The following is a 15,784-nucleotide window of genomic DNA, read 5'->3' as shown; positions in this document are numbered from 1 at the left end:
ACTCTCAAAATTACATATTAATTTCTTCAAGGTTTCTCTTTCTCTGTCTCTCTGTCTTTCTCTCTTGTCTGTCTTTCTCTCTCTCTCTATATATATATACATATATATATGTATATGTATATATGTCTTTCTCTCAGCTTAAGTGGTAGTCTGGATATTGTCTTAAGATTCATTTATTGCTGTGAATCAAATTGTATAAAAGGGTTTCACCACAACATCCCTATACATATATATGGATATATATATTCATATATATATATATATATATAGCACACTATGACCATATTTACCTCCCTCCAGTTCTCCTTCTTATCCTGCTCCTCCTCCCTCTCTCATCTCTCTAGTACTCCCCTTTTATTATCATGACCTTAATTCATTATGCTTTGTTTTGTCTTACCCTAGCTTCCACAAAGGACAGAAGCATGCCATACTTGTGTTTGTGAAATTGGCTTTTTTTCACTTAATAAGATCCCCAGTTCCATTCATTTTCTAGCAAGTGACATAATTTTAGTCTTCTTAATGGCTGAGTAAAACTTGGTTTTACATATATCACATATGTACATATATCACACATGTGTACATATATCACATTTTCTTTGTTTGTCCATTGAGGCTGATTCCATAGCTTGGCTGTGATGAATAGTGCTACAATAAACATGGGTGTATACGTATTTCTATAGAGAAGTCCTCAGTGATTTGGCCTCATTCAGCTTCTCTAAACTCAGTAAAACCCTGGGGCCTGCAACCACTGGCAAAGTAGAACTCCATGCCTCACCAGCCAGTGCTGTTTCTTCCTGTTGCTGACGACAAGACCAGCACAGAACAGACCAGCACAGAACCCGCATCCATCCAACCTTTAGGGAACTAGGAAACTCCCCAGGTGAGCACTGGGCCACATTGGAATCTGTCTCTGACATCAAAGTACATTTGGTCATGCTTTGCTCATCCCAAAACAAGGGGAATAAGAAGCATCTGCCAGGAACCATTCAGCTGTGCTGAGTGATAGAATATAGAGGGAAGAGAGTTAGACCCCTGGGAAGCTTTCCAAGAAACTGTGGGAGTAAGTAGTATGGGAAGAAAAGAGTAGCATCTGGCATCTGCAAGGCACAGAGGTAGCCTGTAACATGCAAGCTATATTGGGCCATGTGTTGGGCTGTATGTCACACCTCTCTGAGCAGAGCTCACGTCAAATCCTCTGGAGTGTCCTGGTGAGGAGACAGCATAATGTTAGATCTGCAGAGCAGGTCAGGATGTTAAAAAGGAGAGCATGGCAGAAGGGAATGCTGCAAGTCTTGAGCGGGATTGTGAGAATACAGTAACAACCTGTCTTGTTCCCATGGTGCATTGTGAGGCTACCTGCCTGGTACACATGCCACCCATCTTCCATGGTCCCATGGGAGAACTTCAAGAGTATTGCAGCATGCCTTCCCATGCTGCAACATAAATCAAGGTTAAATGTGTTCCCATGAAATAGCTTAGGGCTTGGGGAAAGAAAAGCCATTTGATTCTGGTATCACTATGAATAACTATTCTTGGTAGGTGGGAGGGGGAGTGTTTTTCTGAACAAATGTGCACATGGACTTGGGAGCCTGCATAAATATGGGCATGTGCGCCTACACCTTGCTCTATATCAGTAATGTGGGCGACTGTTTGGGTACAGAATTGACCAAATAAATATTGTTCTTTCCATTTAGGGAGATCAGCCAGGGCTGGATTTCTGTTTTTTACTTTCTTTGGCTCATTTGCCACCCACATTTTTTAAAACAGACAATAGAGATGACATGTTCAATGTGCTCGTGCTGGGTGGTGTTCATCTCTACTTAGAATTGGGAGAATTGTTTTTAATATTCTGGAGTCTGTCTGCTCTGGGAATATTACCTGACAAATTCAGACATAGCCCCGGCCGTGGGCCTCCAACAGCTCAGCCTCCACTGCTGCTCCTAGCTCCATGCTCCCATGACCAGCACAGGTGTCATATAATCGCTAACTTAGAGACTGAACAGAAAGCACATGCTGTCCTGAGTGGTGACAGTCAGCCTGACATAGCAGGCTGGTTAGTTTCCACCTTGGCTGCACTGATAACCATGCACATGACTGTGGCCAAGGTGCTGACCCTTCGTTTCTTCTCTGTAGCTAAAATGTAAGAACCATATTCTAGGGTTGATGGAATCATAACTGCACAACACTTAGCACATGAAGAGTAAGGTGTGACAGGAATGCTAGGTTGCTCCAAGGGAAACACAAGGCCCCTTCTGTGAATCCATTACAGTTCTTGCATCACCTCTCCATATTGAACACTCTCTCTTGATGACCTGGTACTACTCATTCACTCATTCATTCATTCATTCATTCATCATCTTCCAACTACATGACAAAAACACTTGTGCCAAAAAAAATGGTAAAGGGGTTGGAAGCATTGCTCACCGGTAAGAGTGCCTGCCTAGCAAACATGAGGATCCAAGTTCAAGCCTCAGTATTGCAAAAAATCAAACACAATTATTTGCTGGTCCTTTTGACCTTCTTCAAACAGAGAAGCTTCCAGGCAAGAGGCCTGCCCACATGACACTGCAGAGTTACTGGATGCTGCTTGCTTCCAAGGCCCTGTTGTCTAAAAGGAAGAATCTGGTGTTGCCTGGCAGGGCATAGAGCTCGAGGCCTGTAGCCTTCCCACCACAGGATCATGGGAGCTAGCTCACTGTGGTCCAGGAGAATGTATGGAGTAGGCTGGGAGGTCCCTCGTTCTGGGCTGAAGGCCTCACCTGCCTGCCCACTGGACCTGGGGTGGGAAGGGGCCAGCCCCTAGAAGGCATTTGGGAAAAGCCCATGTCATTTCCTCTGACACACTCAGTTACTAGAAGAAAGTCAGAGGAGAAGCCTTCACTACACCTCAGGAAGTACGAGCTGGCCTCATCTACCCAGCTGCTGTCCTGCCCGGCCTCCTCACCCCTGCTGGTTCCACCTCCAACCATTCCAGCTCTCCCACCAGGATCTGGCAATGGCACTTGTGTTGGATGTTTTGTCTTTTGCTTGTTTTTGTTTAACTGTCCTTCCCCACCCCTCGCCCCTACCTCCACCTCCATCTATTCTTTATTTTCCTGGGGATGTCAGCCTTGTGTTTGTCCAGGGTCTCCCTGACATGACCTGCTCCTCTGAGGGAGAGCTGGCTGCCACACCAAATGCCTAACAACCAGCTGCTGGGGCCCTCCTCCTTCTCCTTCTCCTTCCCCACACTGGAGTTCTACTTTCTTTCTTGGAGCTGCTGTGTCTACAGTCATCTAGGTGGCTTGTAGGCTTCAAAGCCACTATGGGCCAGCAGGGAAGAATGAACTAGAGTATTAGGCTCATTCCACATGGACGGAACACATGCACTGCACAAAGACACAGAAACACACCAGAGCCCGCTGTGAGCCAGGCAGCTGACATAGACAAGAGACAGATCCTGAAATCCTTGAAGGTCATGTGGAGTTCCTAGTACTTCATCTGTGAGGAGACAGTAATGTAGGGACCAATTTTAGGCTTCTGTGGGCTTTCAGCAACCCCTTTCTATCCAGTGCTATAAGGAGATCCTCAGGTACGAGAGAGACAGAGTAGTGTTAACCACAGCTATACATTGCAATCATTATAGGGCAGCATAATGTCCCAGAGAATTATGCTGAGTCCTTCAAACTAGATAAAGACAGAATGATTGATTTGGGGTTTTATAATCAAAATGCCTTAGCATAACGCTACTACCTCTTCTGGCTTTAAAACCTCTAAAGCCATACTTACCTATTCCTGGAATGCTTTAACACCAGCATCCTGTGGTTCTGAAGATGGCACAATACCAGAAGCATCAACTGCATTCAGTCCCCAGCTCTGTTCCAGGCACAACAGCCTCGGAGCAGCCCAGATGGGTAAGCTGAGCACCACAGCATCCCTTGCTGGTGCTGACTCGGATGTCTTAGATTTCATCCTCATTACCTTCCAAGAAAATCGCCTGCTCCAGAGGGACTTGCCCCTGTTACAAGTTGTGGATGTGGAGATGAGAATTTTCTCATCTCCAAAGAGTAGAATATCAGTATGACCTTGGGAAATGGGTGTTGGTGGGAGCCAGGCCCCTGCTGGCCCAGAAGGATATGGGGGAGACTTAGGAGAGCCCCCCACCTTCACCAATGCAGCAATTTGTAATGAAAGAGCAAAGGTAGAGTAATAGCATTTTGGAGATGGTCAGTATTTCAATCCACACACTTAAAAAAAGTTATTGTAAAGGTGATATATCAAAGATGATATATGCATATATATTGTAAAGGTGATATACATTACCTTACCTATGTAAGGTAATGAGTACATTTCTTTTTGAACAGTATTACCCCCTCCCTCATTTTCTCTCACTCCCCCCCTCCAACCCCCCAAATTACAGTTTATTTCCACCATGGTGTCTAGTATCATTGTTTCATTGGTTCATCTTTTGTCCCACCATTTCTGTGATTTCCCTTCTCTTCTCCAAACTGGATAAACTTATATAGAAGACAATGGATACAGAAATAAAAAAACAGTGACAACAGGGAATACAACAAAGGAAGAAAAAAAAGAAAGAAAAAGAAATATCTGCATACTGTACAATTAAAACCCTCTCGTTTCCATTTCTTTGAGTTCATTTCAATAGCATGATTTTTTATGATTGTATGCACATAGGTATTGAGCCGTTGTGATCCTCTGCTAAGAATATTCAAGACATGCTGGGCGCCGGTGGCTCATGCCTATAATCCTACTCAGAAGGATGACAGTTCAAAGCCAGCCTTGACAAGAAAGTACATGAGACTCTTATCTCTGATTAACCACCAGAAAACCAGAAGTGGCGCTGTGGCTCAATTGGTAGAGCACTAGCCTTGAGCTGAAGAGCTGAGGGACAGCACCCAGGCCCAGAGTTCAAGCCCCATGACCAACAAAAAAAAAAAAAAAAAGAGAGAAAATATCTGGGACATTTTCTAGCTATTACAAATGAAGGAAACCATGTAGCCTGTGGGGGTTTTTTGGGTCTGACTTATTTCGCTAAAAATGACTTATTTCAGTAAAAATTAAATATGTGAGAAGAAAGGCACCACAGAATGCCATCTTTCTGGCCTGCCCTCTACCCCAAAGGACTGAACCTTATGGTATGAAAATCTTCGCAATGACAGGATCCTGGCCTTAACCCCCCAACCCCCCACCATGCCTGCAGAAGTGTCCTTCAGTCTAAGCCACCTTTCAGTGTGTGTGTGTGTGTGTGTGTGTGTGTGTGTGTGTGTGTGTGTTGACAGAACCAAAGACAAGATGATGTTGGGTGCTAGGTTGGCTAAGCAGCAGCTTGCTTCTCTCAGAGGGCCAAGTCTAACACTATTTTGCATAGCTGTCCTTACCTTGTTTCAAGCCATTAGATTTTCAGTGGCAGCTAGTGGAGCAATGGAACACTTCCACAAAAGTTGTCTTAACTAAGCTTCTGTCACAGTGTTTTCACTGGGTCTTGCAAACCCACTTTCCTTTCATCTGTGTGTTCTCTTTCTTCTGTCACTTCTTTATTGGCAAAATTTCCTCCTGCCCCCTTCTCCTTCTTGTTTCTTCAAATAAGTAGCAACTTGGCAAAGTTGAAACTCTTCTGTTCCTATTTGAAAGCACTACAGAAACCAAAAAACATTCTTTCCTTTTATTCCTTCCAAAGTTAAATAATGGGACTAGCATGTGTTTTGTTTTCTTTCTTTCTTTGTTTTTTAATTGTTTTGGGAATACTGGAGTTTGAACTCAAGGCTTGCTAAGCAAGCACTCTACTGCTGAGCCTTACCTCCAGCCCTTTTTTGTCCTGGCTGCTTTCAAAATAGAGTTTCACTTTCCGTCCAGACACATGTATGCATGTGGACTGTGATCCACTTATTTTTGGCTTCCTGTTGTAGCTGGAATGACTGGCAGGTTTACATCGCTGTCAGTTTAGAAGATGTCCAGTTATCTTTTCAACCCAGGGTTGGTCTATCAACCACAATTTTCTATTCTTAGCTTCAAGTGTCTAAGATCACAGACAGGCATTAGCCACCAGCCCAGACTGTTTACTTGTTTTTGAGTCAACCACATAGGGGTTCAAATACATATTTCTTGGCTATGTGAACTTGGGCAACTGACTTCAGTTCTCTGAGGCCCTGATTCTTCATCTCATATATATATATATTTTTTAAGGTTCAGGCAAGGTCCCAGCCTTACGCATGAAGGTCCAAACAAAAAAAAAACGAGATGTGGTTCATCTTTTCAAGAGCAGTCTTGTGCTGGAACCAGGAACTAAATAACTATCACAGAACAGCTTAAAAGATGCTACACGCAGGAAGGGAAACTGAGGGCCAGGTGTGGGGTAGGGGGTATCCCAGAGGAGATGATCACTGATCAAGGGCTCTGGAGGTGTTAGAGCTGGGAGAAGGGTATTCTGGGAAGAAAGTCACAAGTGAAGACATCTGTAAGTACAGAGGACCGAGAGGGTTGAGGGAGTGGAAATGCACAGCCCAGCTCAGGAAGGACGTTGTATGCCATTATTGGGACTTAATGTGAAAACTATGAAGAGCCCTAAAAGGAGTTTCAGCTAAGGAGTACCACCATGCTGCGAAAGGATCTTGTCACCCATGGCTGAGAAGTCCTGATGCCACTCGCCTCTTCCAAATGCATGTACAGTGCAGGGTCCATAGGCTCGAAGTCCTGGGTTTTTGTTTGTTTTCACCATTAGGTGGGTGACTTTGGGGAAAACATTTACTCCTTGATGGTTTGCTTTTCCCCTTCTTTGACATGACAGTGTTGCCTATCTAGATAATCACTCTATTTCCTCTTTGCTTGAACAGTAGTCTGAGTGTGGTGATTGGAGGAGCCTATTTTCTTTAAAAAAAAAATAAATAAATAAAATTCATAAGCTTGTTAAGCTAGCATGACTGACACTAAATAGCAACATTTTTCTTTCTCTGTTCCATGTAAAAGTAGATCGCTAAAATGTGTGATGGTGTCATATCATAAACCAAGGATCTGAGCTAATTTTTTTGTAGTCTTGGCTAGGTGAGGATATTACTTATAAGGCATAGAATAACTATTGCACTTTTCTGAACCATTTATTTCCTATCTGCTACTAATTGCCCATTATAAAATGGATAATCCCAAGGGTAAGAATAAGACCTGACTCAGAATTCACAGGTTTGGTGAGTGGATATCAAAAGGCTTCTTGCAGTGGTTACCAAATGGGTAATATCTTCAATTGGAAACTGTTTGGATCAGACAGTAGTTGAATAGCTTATGCAAAGGATGGGCTAATCTCCACTTCACCCTCTACACGGAAACAAGACAAAAGTCCCCCAAGGTGATGGTCACATATTTGTGACTCCAGGACTCAGGAGGCTGAGATAGGAAGATCACTTGTTGAGGCCAGCCCAGGCTACATAGCAAGACCCTATTCAAAAAAGAAAGAAAAAGAGAATGAATGGAAGGAAGGAAGGAGAAAGAAAGAAAGAAAGAAAGAAAGAAAGAAAGAAAGAAAGAAAGAAAGAAAGAAAGAAAGAAAGAAAGAAAGAAAGAAAGAAAGAAAGAAAGGAATAAGGAAAGAAAGAGAGAGAGAGAGAAAGAAAGGAAGAAAGAAAGAAGGAAGCCAAGTACTGGTGACTCATACCTATACTCTTACTTATTCAAGAGGCTAAGATCTACAGGATTGTTATTTGAAGCTCACCTGAACAGAAAAGTCTGTGACTCCACTTCCAAAATAACTAACAAAAAAGCTGGGCTGGAGGTATTGTTCAAATGGTAAAGTACCATCCAAACAAGTAAACCAAGCAAATGCACAATCCTTAGCTCAAACCCTTATACTGGCTAAATAAATAAACAAACAAACAAATAAATAAATAAAAATTTAAAAATCAAGAAACTGGCAAAAGTCACCTTAACTTCTAAAAGTAAACATGATTTTGATCTGGAGTTTTGGTCTTCTTCTATTTTTGTTTTTGTTTTGAATTGATAGACCTTGTTTTGTGATCTGGAAAAATAATTATATGGTATTTAAAAATAATTTAAAATATCTAAAAACTCAGATTATTACAAAGAACAAAAACATCCAAAATTGAAAAACATACTTGATTTCCTTTGCTCAGAGATAAACCGATGTTGGGCCCATATTTTGTTTGTACTTTTTCCCCACAGGGTAACCACTTCATACAGATACCACAAGCTGCATAGGACTTGAAAACAGTGCTCTTCCTCATACCTAATAATATACAACATGGCTTAAAGGCCTTCTCAGGCTGAAGCAAAAAGAATTAAATTCCAACAGCAGTAGAGAATGATAGAAAGGAAGTCATACCTCCTCCTAGAAGCTGAAAGTTGAATCTTGAATGATGTTAAAGATTTTCAGGTATTGAGGTGTTCAAAGCACTTACCAGGTAGAAGAAAGTCTGCCAGCCTGCTGGAGACCACAGGGAAGTGCAGCTGGCCAAGTTGGGGTGAGTAGGAGCCACTCAATATATGAGTAGAAGGACTGGCACCTAGCCACTCCCAGCTCAAAGAATGGAGTTTGCTGATGGCTGCAGAGAACCTGAAACTGTTGAGTTGTATAGAATGACACAACCAAAACCCTACTTTATTCACTCCTTATGAACACAATGTTAAAATCCAAGTGTTTTTGTTTTTTAAAATGGGGCAGGAGTATGTGATCAAAGTACATAATAAGCCTGTATGTAAAGCTCACAAGCTCATGATTTCTGTATAATGAATATATTCCAATTTAACATCTGCGATTCTGAAAATACTCTGTCATATACAAGCCAAATATAGTCTATCAACACATCTCAGGAAATTCTTATCGTTTTAGCAAAACCCTTTCTAAGCACCTTTTGGACTTCTATAGGAGCTTGCATATGTACGTAAAACATGCAGTAAATAACTCTAGCAATGGCAGATTCCTCCTAAAGAGAGCTCTGGTCAACCAGATGTTGATTTAAAAAAAAATCTAAAAAGCACTCTAGGTTCGGGTTGTTGAGGCCACTGTCTCTCCAAGGAAGGAATCTGTTTGCCCGGTTGTATACCTGCTGAAAGGCTTTGATTTGGAAAACAGCTTTTCTCTGAAAACTAGTGTTTATTTAAATGGCTCATTGGTGCCACCTAGTGATGAAGTGCTAAAGCACAATCTTGGAGCCTATAGGCTTTTCCCCCATATATATAATATATATGATATATAATATTTATAATTGTAAAAATACTGTACAGAGGGGTTACACTTACATGAGTAGGGTAATGAGTACATTTCCTATCAAGCATTGTTACCTCCTACCATCCCTTCCCTCCCCACCTCCCCAACTCCTCCCTCCCCCCACCCCCGAATTTGTAAAGTTCACTTTCAACATAGTGTCTTGTACATCTCACTGTTACAATGGGCCAACCTGTATCCGTATTTAAGCATTTTGTTATATCCTTTCCCCTCCCTAAATTAGAAAAATGTATATATAAGATCCAGGACACCGGAATCACATACAGTGAAAACAGAGTTATACCGTTGGGGAAGAACATACAACAGAAACAAGAGAATCATGTAGTGTATTATAAGTATGCTAAAAACAATAGCAAGAAAGAAAAAACTACTTGTGTCCCTATCTTGGGGTTCATTTCGCTTAACATCATCTTATATGGTCATATGTACATAGCTTTTGATCTTTTCTGCTTGTCTCAGACATATACTAGTTATTACAAATAAGGGAAACCATAGGACCTATGTTTCTTTGGGCCTGGCTTACTTCACTTAATATAATTTTTTCCTACCAAATGGGCGATGTCATTCTTTCTGATGGAGGCATAGAATTCCTGTGTGTGTGTGTGTGTGTGTGTGTGTGTGTGTGTGTGTGTGTCTGTGTCTGTGTCTGTGTCTGTGTCTGTGTCTGTGTGTGTGTATCACATTTTCTTGATCCATTCATCTATTGAGGGGCATCTGGGTTGGTTCCATATCTTAGCTATGGTAAATAATGCTGCAATAAACATGGTTGTGCTGGTAGCTTTGGTATGACCTTGTTTGTGATCAATTCGCTAAATGCCCAAAAGTGGGATTACTGGGTCATAGGGGAGTTCTATGTGGAGTCTTTTGAGGACCCTCCATACTGTTTTCCAAAGTGATTGAACAAGTTTACACTCCCACCAACAATGCAGTAGGGTTCCCTTTTGGCCACAACCCTAACAGTATCTGTTGTTACTAGATTCCTTGATTATAGCCATTCTAACTGAGGTGAGTTAGAAACTCAATGGTGTTTTGATTTTCATTTCTTTTATGGATAGAGAAGATGAGAACTTCTTCATGTGTCTAATGGCCATTCTTATTTCCTCTTCAAAAAAGTCTCTCTAAATCTTTAGCCCACTTATTAATCAGGCAGTTATTTCTTTGAGGATTTGTATAATAATCAAAACGGTTTGGTACTGGCACAAGAACAGACCTGAGGACCAATGGAATAGAACTGAAATCCCTGAAGTGAACTCACAGACCTATAGCCACCTAATCTTTGACAAGGGAGCTAAAAAAATAGAATGGAAGAAAGCCTTTTCAGTAAATGGTGCTGGCAAAATTGGTTAAACACCTGTAGAAAACTAAAGCTAGATCCGTATTTATCACCCTGCACCAGAATCAACTCCAAATGGATCAAAGACCTCAGAGTCAAAGCAGACACCCTGAAAACATTACAGGATGGAATAGGAGAAACTCTAGGTCTCCTTAGCACAGGCCAAATTTTTCTTAATAGAGACCCAGAAACACAACAAATGAAAGAAAGGTTGGACAAATGGGATTGCATGAAATTGCAGAGCTTCTGCATGGCAAAGGACATAGCTAGCAAGAGCAATAGAAAGCCCACGGACTGGGAGAAGATCTTCACTAGCCATACAACAGACAAGGGTCTCATATCTAAAATATACTTAGAACTCAAAAAATTAAAACCCCCAACAACAAATTCTCTAAGAAATAACTGCATATGGGCTTTTGAAAGATCAAGTTTCTGATCTATGTGTCAACCATCCCCCACTCCACACCTCTAGTAATTTAAGAAATGTCTCAAGAATGGTTTTCTTCTTCATGCAGAAACATGGCTTATGAACATATTCCCTCCTTCCCTTTCTCTCTCAAATGCACAACCTTGTGTGCATTTTTTGTGTGCATTATTTTTTGCCATTTCTGTCATCAACAGTAAACCAAAGCATAAGAACATTCAGAAGCCAGGCACTTGTGGCTCATGCCTGTAGAAGCCAGCCCCAACAAGAAAGTACGTGAATTATTTTTTGAGACTCTTATCTCCAATTAACCACCAAAAAGTCAGAAGTGGAGCTGTGTCTCAAATGGCAGAGCACTTTGAGTAGAGAAAGCTAAGGGGCAGCATCCAAACCCTGAGTTTGAGCCCCAATACATACATACAGAGAGAGAGAGAGAGAGACAAAGAGAGAGAGAGAGAGAGAGAGAGAGAGAGAGAGAGAGAGAGAGAGAGTCCTGAAAGTGTTTGCAGAACAACCTTTATCAGGTCACTCCTTTGCTTAGTGCTTCCCCCTAACTGTCCTTCTCTCCTTGCTTTCCAGAAAGAGATGACAAGCAGGATGTGTCACTAATGCTCCGTGTTATTCTTGGGAAGAAAGGAAAGCTGTTTTCTCCATGAGACCTCAGGGGACACCAGGTAGCTCTGGCTGCCTGCTTCTGGGAGCAGGAGAGCTGAAGACCCAGAGGCACTCCGGGAAGACCTTTCTCTCTCTCCCACCCCATGTGCTCTTAACCCTCTGAGTGCTGCTAGCCAAGACCTGGGGGCCAGGCAGACCGTGAAAAAGAACCAGCTGTGGAACCTCCAGCTGAAGACTCAGCCAGGCCGGGCCTCTGCACCTCTGCTCCTGTGACCGTTCTGCCTGTGACCTGCCACCTAAGCTTTACTGGAATTCAGGTTTTGTGACTGAGACATTCCTTTGTACCTTTCCACTTACCTGCCCTTTCTGTCTTGCTAGCTGACTTTTCTGACCCTTATTTTCTAAATCCCAAGTGAATTTTGGAATTCTGAATGCAGAGCTGGTTTTTCTACACGAAACTTTCTTCTTCAGGGCTGAGAGGTCCGCTCTGTTTGCCTTTCTTCGTACTGTGCAGGGCCTGGATCTGTGGGAGACGCAAACCCCACCCAGAAAGGTCCCCACCAGTTCCCACATACGCGGTTTTACCAGGGAAACTGCAGCTGGCTCATCTGTGTCCCAAATAGATCCTCACATTCGCATCATTTGGGAAGAGACTTGTCACCTGCTGAAGACAGCAGCTTTCTAGTTGGCCTTGATAAGAATGCACGGTGTTCAACACACCACTGACTCTTCCACTGAAGATATTCTTCCCTAGATCCCAGAAAGAAAGAAAGCACCTAGTGACCGAGAATGACCAGTAGGGTCCCTGAGCCAGATGAGTGCAGTGTTTGTTCTTTATGAAAGTAGAGTTGTGGCTGCCTCTACATAACTGTAGCATTTTGATGACAAAACAAAAGGATACTTGGCAATTTGGTGCATGGAGATTAGACAGCCAGCCCAGTTGCTCCCCTTTGCTTCTGAAGCCAGCTGATGGGGCCTCTTCCTTCCCTACTTCCTTCCCTACTGTGTTGTATTACAACACAGAATTTACTTCTGCCACGGTTGCCAAGGTAACAGTGAAGCTGGAGCTTACCTCTTTCTCTCCATTACCAAGATTTCTCTTCCAGTAGACAGAATAACACATTCTGTGCTCCTTCCTACCTTCACAAACCTCGCTGAGTTGTAGTTGATGAAATGTTGCCTTCTCTGATTCATTCCCAAACCCTGGTCCCGACAGGCTGTGATTAGCAGGTAAAAGTACTCCCCGGAATATTTGAATTTAATAAAGAATCTGTTGGTGGAGGGAAATAGATAAGAATGTATTAGTGCATTTTCGTGGACTAACAATTAAAAGTTAAGCTAAACCACTCTGGTTTTGTTTTATTATGTGAAATGTGTTAAAGCCATTCGTGGATGCCACAAAAGCTTAGAAAGCATCAAATCCTTGTCCAAACTAAGAAAGGACTGGCCGAGAGCCCGGTGAACCTCTGTGTTACCTGCTGCAGACTGGTCCCTGCTTCACGCACCGTAGAAGCCATCTTGTAGAACCAGACACTGCTACCTCTCCATCTTTATGCTCTGGTGTACAATAGACACAGTTGCGCTTTTTTTTCCCTTCCTGGACTATTTTGAGACTGCAGTAGGCAAAACAGTTTTTTCCAGCATCACTTTGACAAGAAGACTCTCTGGCTGCCATTAAAGATCCAGAAGAACAAGAAGCCCCAATTCCTGACCTGTGCAATACTCATGACTCATGGGAGAGCGCGATGCTGGGAGAGAATGGCAGTGTCATCCTTTGCCCTGGGAGCATCTGTAGCTCTCTACCGTGACAACCACAGGACCGTGTCATGAGAAAGCTGAATATGTTCCCACATTTCTGTGATGCTTGATTGGTCAAGTGGAAAACTGGGATCAGAAGACACTTGTCATTGATTTTTGACATTATTTTTTCACTGTTGTATGTGTGAAATTTTCTATTTCCACTGCCCATACAAAACTCTCAACCATTTGGGTTTGCCTTCCTGCTTTGGCTTGCATCCTGCCTTTAACATCCCATTAGTTGATTTGATTTGATTGTGGTTGATTTATATACTTGTAATTCATTCTTTTAGCTGGGAACACATTAAGGGACTTGAATAGAGTCTTGCTCTCTGTCTCTGTCTCTTTCTCCCCCACCCCCACTCCCATTGTTATTGTGTTGGAAGTTCGTCTCTTTCTATGGCCTTAAACTTGGTCCCCTTTCTATCACCCCTGGGTATCTTACTATAAGAAAAACACAGTTCATCTTCAAGACATGGACACAAAGGTGTCCTTCCAATACTACGGTTGTCTTTCTTGCTCTGATTCTTTTGGCCTTTTAAGAAAGGTGATCATCTCCTAGAATTAGCCAAATTGTCCTTTGGAAATAATGGCTGTTTTATGCCCTATACATGCATATATATATATATATATATATATATATATATGTATATATGTATACATATATGTATATATACATATATATACAAATATAAGTTTATGCCAGACTATTTCCCCCTGGACAGATATTAATTTTCACTGATATATATTTGTATTACATAGAAGTAAAAATCTGTTTCTAATCAAACTGTCTTACTAGCTTTTAGTATTCTGATTTCAGAGTTTTCCTATATCATTTTGACATACATCTGAGGAAAATGATAACTATATTTTTATTTCCACTTATGATTAAATGAAGAGTTATTCTGTTTAGAAAAACAGACTAATAACCAATTAGAAAAGGAATATAAAACTAAAGGATATTTATGAAATCTGTTCTATATGAGCTTAGGAATTCATATGTCACAAATAAAAGATATAGCCATATAGACTTGTCTTTTTTTAATGTTTATTCCTTTAACAAATCGATTCTTTGGCTTACAATGCTCCTAGAACAAATAGATAAAGGAAAATTGGCAATTCTTTATAAATTGATATGGAATTCATTTGAAACTACATACGTATTTTTATTTGAGCAGAAATTCCTTTATCCTATTACAGAATTTTGCAAAAGGGTATCAAATACAAACGTTAGCTTTTCAGCAGATGAATTTTGTACACATTTCTTTGTTATAGTACTATTAATTTGATGATAACCTGGTTATCTAATGACAACAAAACTAGATCATAGAAAAGCTTATCTATTAGAATAAATAAACTTTAACGTTAATCTCTGGTTTGATGCTATCTTATTTGTATTACTTTGAGTAATTTAATTGTTCTATGATTCAGATTTCTGAACTTCAAGATGGATTTATAGATTTATTCCTAGATAGCTTAGTATTTCTTTAGGAGAATAAAAAAGCTAATTTATTTGGAAAAAAAAGCAAAAAAATACCAGGAAAAAAAATTATATATATTCTATGCCTGGCTGTTTTAATAGTACACTTAGAATTTTTATATAATAATTATAAATGATTCCAGTAGCAGCCACTGTTGCCAATAGCAATAATAAAATATTGTGATAAAAGCTATGTTATTTGGTAAAATAAAATGAGGTGACAAGATAATTTTTAGACACAAGGCAGTGAGGAATGAGGCTTCTGGCCTACCATGGAAATAAAGATGTTTACCTGCTTCTCAGCGATAATCTTCTGCATATGCTGAGTTGTGACACTATGGGCTGAATTTAGCCTATAGGCATGTTTTGTTGGACCTGCACAGTGTTCATTTTTAAAATATTTTTTATTTTTTGTCATTTTTAAACCCTGGATATTTGAGGCTAGGCACTGTGGCTTATCCCTATAATCCTAGCTAATTGCAAGGCTGAGACCTGGAGGATGGCAGTTCAAAGCCAGCTCAGTCAAAAAAAAAAAAAAATCTCCAAAATTCTGTATCTAATTATAAAAATGCAAACAAAAATGCCAGACTGGAGGTATGGCTCTATTGGTAGCGTGCCAGCTGTGAGCAAGATAACAAAGTGAGAGTTTAAGGTCCTGAATTCAAGACACAGTACCAGAAACAAAGTAATAATAGTTCATAATATGAATACTAATTTGTAATTTTGAGACATTAAAACTTGGTAATTTTGGCTTCTCTTATAAAAATCACATTTGGCATTACCAGGCTTTTGTTCTTACAGAGCAGGAATTATCTGAGAAGGGGTTGAACCACTGAGATAGCATACAATCTCTTCAGTTGACCACTGTTGTCACTTTTCTATCGCCTCCCAGTTCTGAGGCTAGTT

At 41.0% G+C, this 15,784-nt stretch overlaps 1 protein-coding gene and 1 long non-coding RNA gene across 4 annotated transcripts in view; one reads left to right on the top strand and one right to left on the bottom strand.

Annotated features, from left to right (window-relative positions):
* Mob3b (MOB kinase activator 3B) overlaps positions 1-13,844 on the top strand; it is a 180,739-nt gene extending 166,895 nt beyond the window's left edge. For all 3 annotated transcript variants that reach the window (XM_042695860.1, XM_042695863.1, XM_042695864.1), the window contains one exon: positions 11,566-13,844. In XM_042695860.1, coding sequence (XP_042551794.1) covers positions 11,566-11,595 — 30 coding nt within the window. In that variant the 3' untranslated portion in view covers positions 11,596-13,844. The remainder of the gene's footprint in view (positions 1-11,565) is intronic.
* Positions 13,845-13,938: 94 nt separating this feature from the next.
* LOC122121734 lies at positions 13,939-14,862 on the bottom strand. Its single transcript, XR_006150031.1, has 2 exons — positions 14,076-14,862; positions 13,939-14,003 (listed from the first exon to the last, which is right to left on the bottom strand). It is a non-coding gene; the product is annotated as an uncharacterized LOC122121734 (long non-coding RNA).
* Between the last annotated feature and the right edge of the window lie 922 nt (positions 14,863-15,784).

Source organism: Dipodomys spectabilis, unplaced genomic scaffold, assembly GCF_019054845.1.
Source record: "Dipodomys spectabilis isolate Male_0828 unplaced genomic scaffold, ASM1905484v1 ptg000006l, whole genome shotgun sequence".
Taxonomy (NCBI): Eukaryota; Metazoa; Chordata; class Mammalia; order Rodentia; family Heteromyidae; genus Dipodomys; species Dipodomys spectabilis.
The sequence above is the reverse complement of the archived record's forward strand: the minus strand, read 5'-3'. Positions and strand labels throughout refer to the sequence as shown.